General features: G+C 47.4%; 1 protein-coding gene across 1 annotated transcript in view; it reads right to left on the bottom strand.

Moving 5' to 3' along the window:
• Nucleotides 1–7,488: 7,488 nt before the first annotated feature.
• Nucleotides 7,489–9,523, bottom strand: part of LOC309653589 (putative hydrolase PNKD) — a gene marked incomplete at its 5' end in the record, with an annotated part of 40,422 nt that continues 38,387 nt past the window's right edge. Inside the window, one exon of the mRNA XM_082478485.1 lies at nucleotides 7,489–9,420. Coding sequence (XP_082334611.1) covers nucleotides 9,247–9,420 — 174 coding nt within the window. The remainder of the gene's footprint in view (nucleotides 9,421–9,523) is intronic.

Raw genomic sequence — 9,523 nt, 5'->3', positions numbered from 1 at the left:
ATCCGGAATTATAATCATCTGCCAGTAATAATTTTATAGATTCTAGTTGATTGTCTACAAATAAAATATCGCTGGCTCTGCTTTGTGAGTTCTGGATTTGACATGACCCTGACAATACAGCATGGGACAGGCACTATACACACATGGAAATCAGGAAAAGTACTGAATGCCCTGGACTCGAACTACTGACTCAGTATGTGCCTCACTTGGCTCAGTAATAAATTCACCTGCACCAAACCCGTATCAAAAGTCACTAAATCTCTCATATATATAATATATATTATTTATATACACACCCACAACACATACACGCTATACATACAGTTTGTAACAACATGAAGTAATATTGTCTTCAAATGATGTACCACAGACTGAAATAAATCCTGTAATTGTCATCAAGCTGCTAGAAGCTTTTGAGAGTTCTGAGCCAGGTTACTTAGTTACTTTCATCCTGCCTACCCTTCATTCACCCTGCTTTAATGTCTTGGTAGCTTTTTCTTTCAAAACCACCCTCCTCAACCCAGGCGTATTTCTTTCCCAGGATCACTTGATCGGACTTTGGAGGCAAGAGAGGGCATGCAGGGGGAGCAGGAAATCCTCAGCCACTGTACCTCACACCTGCCTAGATTTGTGATGTTCTCTGTCCTGTTGGCCACATTCGGTGTTAGAAAGCAGTTATTCAAAGCTTTGTCCCTCCTACCCCCCTTGGTCTTTCTGTAGAGCACAAAAGTGAAAGAAGCCTCTTTAGCAGGGGTAGCAGTTCATTAAAATATACAACTACATTTCCTAGCTCTGGGGTTCCCATTCTGTACTTGAGACTGCAGGTCACGGATGCTGTTATTAAGGTGCGCTGTGGGCTCCATGAGGTTTTCTCCTGGCAGCCGGTGTCGGGATTAGTGCAGCCCTAGCCCAGGAGGAAACGGCCTAATGAATACCAACTTGGAAACAGTGGTGTCAGCACGTGATTTAAGCTTGTACATTGCTCACAATTACACACAACACACACACAGGCTTATCACTGGAAATGACTACGAGAAAACATGACAAAGGTTTGCAAGGATAAACCAATAAGGCACCAAGAATACTTATTTTCAGCCAATTTAGACAACTTCAAAGTGTGAGGTTAATAATATAAATTAAAATGACTTCCTAAGTCTTATCAACTGATTTACTGAGAGGTCACATATTAGTTCCTTCTAAATCTTTACCCCCTAATCTGTGATGGGAGACGTTGCTTACAATTGAACCATGAAAGGGACAGCCCAAAAGCTGTACATGTGAAACTAAACTGGGCCTTAAATCCTCACTAAAATCACAGAGCTGGCTGTGAAGAAGCTGCTAAACCACCCCACAACCTTCCAGTTTATAATTGTTTTCATGAGTGTGGATTGTTTGCCTAATAAAAATAAAAATCAGAAGAAAACAGCATATGAGATGGAAATAGGGGGCGACCATAAATAGATGGGCTTCTCTGCCCTGGGTAGCGGGAGGGGTGGCTGAGGTAAGACTTGAGGGAAGCAGGTGGGCTTCATCTTTGAGGGAAGGGAGGGGGAGAGCAGCGGTGAGAACAGAGGCTGAAAACAGAGGCAGCTCTGAGAGTTGGCCTGGACCTAGACCTCCAAATGCATTACCTGTATTGCCTCTCCTTGGCTTAGTATCCTTTGTCTTAACTGTCTTTTTTTTTTTTTTTTAAAGTAAATTGGTTGTTCTTTTTAGGTTTGGTATGTTGCCAAAATGAAAAATAGTTGTTTTAACAGGAAGAATTAAATCACTTCAACCACATCATCCCACAACTTTTAGATACATTCTGCATCATCTTTACACTCCTCCACAAAAAAAAAAAAAAAAAAAAAAAAAAAAAGGAAGAGGAAAAACCCAAATTAGGCACAATGGCCTAAGGCAGCAGAATAATCTTTGTACTTTCTGGGAAGACATGTTAACTGAGGGAAGAGGTCAAGGTGATCAGAAAAGTTCCTCATTTGAAAAACAAGAGAGGAACTGGCCCTCAGGCAGGGGATCTATTTCAAGGTTCTAAGAAGTTTCTGAACAAGTAGAGGAATCAGATGTGCAAAAAGTTCTGTAGCTCGGTGTACAAGGTTTTGTCGAATATACTGAAATTTTGATTTAGAGGATGAGTGTGTAAGAGCAGTGCATTTTTATAAACGTGAATAGCTTCTGAAAGTCCATGAAAACTATAACACCAGGCTTCTTTCCACCAGCAAAGTGCTTAAATACACTATGGAAACTATACACTTGTTTACTTAATATCCATAATGTAAAAACTGACCTGGGCTTAAATCTGACTTTTCCAACTTTGGTATAAATGAAGCGCAAATCCCTACACTTGCTGTTTTTCTAGGGAGACATCCTCAAATTTTAATTGTTTTTGCCATTTTAGCTTCTTAAATTTAGTCCCCACTCAGTCCTGGTCACTGGTATTCTGCTGGCCAATGCACTGTCACCCCCTTCCCCAGTAATGGCCTCACACTCTTCTTGCATGAATGGTTAAATAGATTAGGAAAGCAAACAGAATTTTTAACAGTAAAGTATGTATGCGTGGTGTGTGTACGTGTGTATTCATCAATACATAGACTTTCATATATAAATGAGGGAATGGTTCAACAGATTAGAAAAGCAAACAGAATTCTCTAACAGTAAAGTGTGTGCTCATCACTATATAGGCTTTCTCAGAAGAGGAGGAAGAGAAAAATATATTGAGGTGAGGGGGGGGGGGGGAACAGCTTTCCTTTTGCCGCACTGATCCATGTTTTAAAAGCTTATGCAAGGGTGTTATGGGTCTCATTTGTTTTCAGAGGCCGCAGAGAGCAGTGTCTCGATGCTTTTGGAATATCTGGCTGTAATCTAGTCCAAAGTCCAGGGACACTTATTTTCCCCCATCGCTGCCAGTGTGTGTTCACAGGACTGCATGGTGCGCGCCCGCCGCCGCGTCCCGCCCGCCGCTCTTCTCCTCCCCTGCAGGGGGATCCGCGCTCCAGCGGACTCCTGGGGGCGGTGGCGGTTCTCCCGGGACGCGCCGGGCTCCGCTCCTCCCCCGCGCCCTAGCACCCTTTGGCCCACCTCCGGCGGGTATTGAACTGCGCGCGGCGGCGGCGCTGGCCGCAGTGGAGTCACGGCCTCGGGCTGACTGGCCTCTCCCGCCCAGCCTGGGTCACCTGCTTCTAATGCCCGCCGGGAGGCTCCGCCCCGGCCCCGCCCCTTACAAAGAGGGTTTGAATTGTTTCCCGCTCCCCCCACCCCTTCCTTCTACTGGAAGAAGGCGGCAAAAAGGCAGGAGGGCCTGAGTTCTTGAGGGACTCAGGACTGCACTTTAGGGCTGAGTCGTTCTTGTGTCCTGGATCCCACTTACACAGACTGGGAGACAAAATTGCAGAATAGCCCTCTTCCTCCTGCTTATCAACAAGACTTTGTGAGAAATAATCCCAGCCTCAAAGTTAAAAGAAATAAATATAAATCTCTTCACAAACATTAAAACCGTTAATAAATATGTTTAAAATGTACTTTACCTCTTTCATTCCCTGGGAGTCTACAGGTGCTTATATTTTTTTGGTTTTTTTGGAACTACTTGGCACTCAGTGTCGGCAAACATCCCAGGGTTGAAAGTAGTGGGAGTTGAAAAGCTATGGAATAGCAATCAAAAAGAAAGGGAAACCCTCAGTGGAAAGTATGCACAGATTGTGAACATGCCAAGAGAGGCTGCCTCATTCTGTGGCCTGTATGCAACATGTGTATTATTGGGGATGGACAAGTGTTGGCTAATAATAAAAATTATTTGAAGTTGGAGAATGTTAATCACTCATGCTGGAATTGAACCAGAATACATGTGTTATTTCACTTGGTTCTGACTCAAAGGATGTTATCTCCTAGTCTGTAAACCTCTCCCTTCTTAATCAACAGGGAGATGTTATTTTTGCTTGGAGATCTCTAATAATAGTAGTAATAATAGCGGGAAAACTTGGCCAAAAGAAACGTATTTTGCATTGTATAGCTTTTTGTATCATTTGAATTTTTGCTTTTCTGCATATAGTATTTCACTTTAAAGGCAGTTTAAAATATGCTGTTTAACATGTATTAGGCAGGGTGCTACATAATTCATTTCAGTTAGCTCATTTGATCCTCACACCAATCAGAGGGAACTGGCATCATAATGGCTTCCTTGAAGTTACATGTTTAGTCCATGGAAAGGACAGAAATCACAGTTTTCTTCTGAGTCGTAGTTATTGTTTAACAAACTGGAAAACACTGAATTATTTTTAAAGATGCAATTTTTAAGCAACTAGAACATTGCCAGGCATTCTTAGCTATTAAGTCACTCATCTATCCTTCCATCTAGCCATCCATCCATCCATCCATCCAAAAACACCAAATTTCTGACTTGAAGACACTACTGTTATATTAAACGTGTTGCTACAAAGTGGAATTCATGAGGTTCAACTTAAATTATTGTCCAAGGTGTACTTATTAATTGATGAAAATACAGAGGATCATGCCAAACATTCCATCTAGTAAGACTGTGACATTTTGAAAGTTTTGAAGTATTGGTTTTGGATTTTGTAATCAGAGAATAGTTATTGCATTTCTAATCTTACTATAGTTGTATTGATTATACATATTGAGACACTTGAGAGTTCAATGCTATAGGAATGACTGGACAGGTAGCCTCTGTATACTCTTCAGTATCTTGATAATCAAGCCTGGAACAGTGTGCCCATGTCCCCTGCATTGGCAGGCGGATTCTTAACCACTGTGCCACAAAGGAAGTCCCCCCAGGTTATTTTTTAAACTACGTATTATTCAAACACCTTTGAGGCCATGCGTCTACCTCCATTTCTTCTCTATAATGAATTAGGCACCAGAAATCACATGTAGCATTTTCCAAAGTGACTTCATATGCCTTTCTCGTCTAACTCTTCTAGTAGCCTCCAAATAAGTGGCCTTGTTGGTGAAAGTTTATGAGTTTGCTGCCTTGCATCATTTCTGGAATCAGGCCCCCTATTCCTCTGGGGGACCCTTTCCCCACTCTCGGTGCACTGTGTTTCAGTTGGGTCTGACACTGCCTTTCCAAGTGTGGTCACGTGACCTAACCTGGCCAGTCAGAGAAGCCCAGTCCCCTAACTCCTATGATTGGTTCAGCGTTGGGCACATAATCCAAGCTGAACCAATGAAACTCAATCCCTGGGGCTATTAGAGGTTCTGCTATGTTTGATGAACTAGTAGCCCATAAACCTGGAACTTCTAGAGACCATCCTTCCATTACAGGGAGAAACACTGACAGAGAACGATATCAATATAGAAGAAAGCGGAGCTGAATGATGAAGATGCCTCTGAATCCCTGGATCCATTCATGCCTGAAGTCACCATGACATAATCCTACACTTCTCAATTTCATGACCTGATATATTCCCCTTTTGGTTTAAGCCCCTTTCGGTTAAACCACTTGCATTGAAAGGGTTATGTCTCATTCAAGGTTGTCATCTCCACTGGAAGGTGAAGAAACTGAGGTCCTGGAATTTACTTGCCCAAGGTCCTTGGATGTTGAGTAACAGAGCTGGGACTAGAACCCAGGTCTCTAAGGCCAGTTGTCACTCCTGCTGTTCTGCAAGCAAATAACAGGTGTCCCAGTTATTGCTGGTCAGTCCTGGTTCCAGGAGAAACATGTGCCATCATTCAGGACGGATGCTCCAGTGGGAGGACCAGCCAACGCCTTGGGAAAATGCTTCACCAAGCCCTAGAGAACCGTTACCAATTGTCCCTTGAAGCTGGGCATACCCAGAGTGACCTGGCCATGGGGCTTGCCCAGTCAAGAGACAATTACAGAGCACAGAGACTGCCTTTTTTCAGGAAGGTGAGGCCCACGGCTCCTTCCCTCACCCCCACCCCAGGTGCAGCCCTGAGCCAGGATAGTGAGGACCAGTGCCAAGGTCCTTGGCTTGGGGTGAGGGGTGCCAAGAGGGGAGGCTGAGCTGTGGCCAGGGGTGGCCCCAAGAACTGTGGAGCTAAGCCAGTACTTCCCAGTCTTCAGCCACACCAAGGCCACCTTTAAGAATTCTGCCACAGGGACCTCCCTGGTGGTCCAGTGTTTAAGAATCCGCCTTCCAGTGCAGGGTACGTGGTCTCGATCCCTGGTCAGGGAACTAAGATCCCACATACCATGGGGCAACTAAGCCCACGTGCCACAATTGTTGAGCTTGGGCACCTCAACAAGGGAGCCCGCGCACTCTGGAGCCTGAGTGCAACAGCTAGAGAGCCCGCCTGTGGCAACTAAGACCCAACGCAGCCAAATAAATAAATAAATATGAAAAAAGAATTCTGGGGCTTCCCTGGTGGCGCAGTGGTTGAGAGTCTGCCTGCCAATGCAGGGGACATGGGTTCGAGCCCTGGTCTGGGAAGATTCCACATGCCGCGGAGCAACTGGGCCCGGGAGCCACGACTACTGAGCCTGCGCGTCTGGAGCCCGTGCTCCGCAACAAGAGAGGCCGCGACAGTGAGGGGCCCGCGCACTGCGATGAAGAGTGGCCCCCGCTCGCCGGAAGTGGAGAAAGCCCTCGCACAGAAACGAAGACCCAACACAGCCAAAAATAAATAAATAAATAAATTCTTAACAAAAAAAAAAAAAAAAAAGAATTCTGCCATAGCCAAGTGTCACCTTTACTTCATATTTTCCTATTTCAATAAATGCAAGCACACTTTGGAGATATTTCAGGTTCAGTTCCAGACCATTGTAATAAAGCAAATACTGCAATGAAGGGGGTCACGCAAAAAAATTTTTTCCCAGTGCATATAAAAGTTATGTTACACTATACTGTAGTCTATTAAGTGTGCAGCAGCATTATGTCTGAAAAAAACAATGTACATACCTTAATTAAAAGTATTTTATTGCTAAAAAAAAATGCTAACCATCATCTGACAATGCAGGGTTGCCACAAACCTTCAATTTGTAAAAAACGTAATAGCTGCAAAACACAATAAAGCAAAGCACAGTAAAATGAGATATGCCTGTACCTTTAATCACTTTCATGAATTGAAAACTGGTGTCGCTCTTCAAAAATATCGACCCCAAAGATAAACACAATGAACACAAAATGATGTTGTTAAAGTTTAACTCAAGATAGTTGCCCTAGACTGCCGACCTGGAGTCTGGCTGTTAGTTAGAAAGGCGTTAAAGAGAGGCCAGCACCAAGGCCTTGCCGTTGAAGCACATTCACTGCTGTGCAGTGACCAGGTAAAGCTATCTCTCCTGTGGCCAGCAGTACTCCTGTTCATCTCAAGCTTTGGAAAACACCGAGGTAGGCAAATTGTAAACCCTGGACAAATGCTCACGAGCCATGGACGGGTATATTTAGAGCGTTGTTTCTGCCCAAAGCTCTGGAAGAGCAGTCACTCCAAGTAAGCAAGAACTGTAACCGAGACAGGAAAACGGAACAAGCAATAAAGACAAGCCCACTGAGGGATCAAGCCTCAGTTAAATCATTCATTCATTCAACATTTATTGAGCGCCTACTGTGTGGCAGGCACCGTGCTAGGCGCAGAAATCCAGAGATGCATAAGATACAGTCCATGCCCTGAAGGGTTCACAGTCTAGAAGGGGAGACAAACATGTAAACAACTAAAATACAGTACGATAAGTGCCACAACCGAAGCATTTACAAAGAGGAGAGGTAGCCTGGAGGGGGAGGGGTACGGGAGTGGTCTTCCTGGAGGAGGGGGCCTTTGAGGGGGATTGTGAGAGACGAATAGGTGTTTGCCAGGCAGACAAGGCAGGAGGAGCAGGGTAAAGGCATTCCATTATGAAGAAACAGCATGAGCGAAGGCACAGAGGCATGAACTGCATGTCTTGAGGGGCGGGGAGTTCTATTCTGGCGGTATTGCTGAAGTTGGTTCCAGAGGCTGTGGCTGGAGAGGAAGGCAGAGGCAGGATGATGAGGAGAAACTGAGAGCAGGAGACATCTCGGAGGCGCCCCAGAGGAGAGCAGAGCCCGAGGGAAGGACGGCTTCCACCCACGAAGAGAAGGCTCCTGGCTGACCCAAGTCACGCCTGCTTGAGGACCATCGGAGTCCTCACTGCAGTCCCAAAGGGACTGGACCCAAGGCCAGAGGAGGAGCTGAGCTGAGGGAGGGCTGAACAGAGGGGAAGGGCCCAGGCTTGGGGTCCTGGAAGCTGCCACTCATCTGAGAGCTGTCCGCTCCCGGACTTCTGATTTCCGCTCTCTGCTGTGCTGATCCCCTGCTCCCACCATGATGGGGCCAAGGGCCAAATGAGAAATGACCTGGGAATGTCTTTGGCCAACTGCAAAGGGCCAGATGAATGGCTTTACTAATTAAAAGAGGAAAGGGTTGAGGATAAAGCAGGAGTTCCTAAGAATACAGGCCATAATGAGAAAAACCACAGTGGCCCTGGTGGACGATGGCTCTCTGGTCCCCTGGGGAGGAGGGGCCCTGTTGGCCCAGGGCAGGGGCAGAGGCCAGCGGGCAGGACCAGGCCAGCTGTGCAGGGAGCATGTGTGACCTACAAGACTGTGGGGCTGCAATCCCAGCCTCCTGGTGTCTCCTCAGCCTGAGGTCAAGTTTCCTTGGCAACCAGGATCCTCCGCCTTCCAGGCAGTAGGGGAGGCACCGAGGCAGAGATTGTCCACAGCCAGGCTTCCAGCCCTTTCCTCTTTCTCAGAAATGGCTCTGTTTGAAAAATGCCTTCATGGGGGCCGGGTGGAGGCGGAGCAGGGAGGCTGGGGGAGGAGGGGCAGGCTCTCAGTAAACCAGAGCCCAGGTGCCCCTCTGAGTGACCACTTTTCCAAGGCACCACACCTCAGGACACTTTGAGGGAGTGAGTTTCTTTCCCAACCCTGGATGGGAGGAGGGGGAAGATGGACTCAACCTGTTCATGGCTCCTGCTGCCCTGAGTTCAGAGGCTACAGTGAGAGCGAGGCCTCCTCATCCTCGCTGCCATCACAGGAACAGGGGAAGGGAGGAGGGGAGGCTCCCGATGAGCTCTGCCCTCAATGACTCAGCCTCACCCCACGGAGTCTCCAAGCCCTCCGTCAGCCCCCTTCCTCTCGGTCTCAGGGTCTCATCGCCTTGTCCCTCCTCTCCCCCGACCCGGGTCGGGGAGTGGTGCCTGCTTGACGGGCTGATGGAGGTGGTGGTGGAAGCAGTGAGAGGGAAGGTGTGGTGTGGGCCATGATGGGTGGCTTCCCCACCACGGTGGGGGCGCTAGGCTGGGCTGCGGCGGGGTCACTTGCTCTTGTGTAGGTCCTTCAGCTGGCGGAGCTTCTCCGGGAGCTGGGCCCGGGAGCAGCCATCGCCTCCCGTGGGGCCTGGCCCTGGCCCCAGAGCCTCCTGCAGCACCAGGCAGTGCGTCCTCAGGAACAGGTTATAGGAGCGCTCCTCTCCCAGGGTGGACGGGCACTGTAGGGGGAGAGGCACCCGGGTTTGGTGGGGAGAATCTGGAAAATAGACCCAACAAGGGAAGACCCCCCGCACCGCCCCATCCCAGGGTCCAGAAGTTCTC

The sequence above is a fragment of the Balaenoptera physalus genome (genome assembly GCF_965194825.1).
Source record: "Balaenoptera physalus genome assembly, contig: HAP1_SCAFFOLD_624, whole genome shotgun sequence".
Taxonomy (NCBI): Eukaryota; Metazoa; Chordata; class Mammalia; order Artiodactyla; family Balaenopteridae; genus Balaenoptera; species Balaenoptera physalus.
The sequence above is the reverse complement of the archived record's forward strand: the minus strand, read 5'-3'. Positions and strand labels throughout refer to the sequence as shown.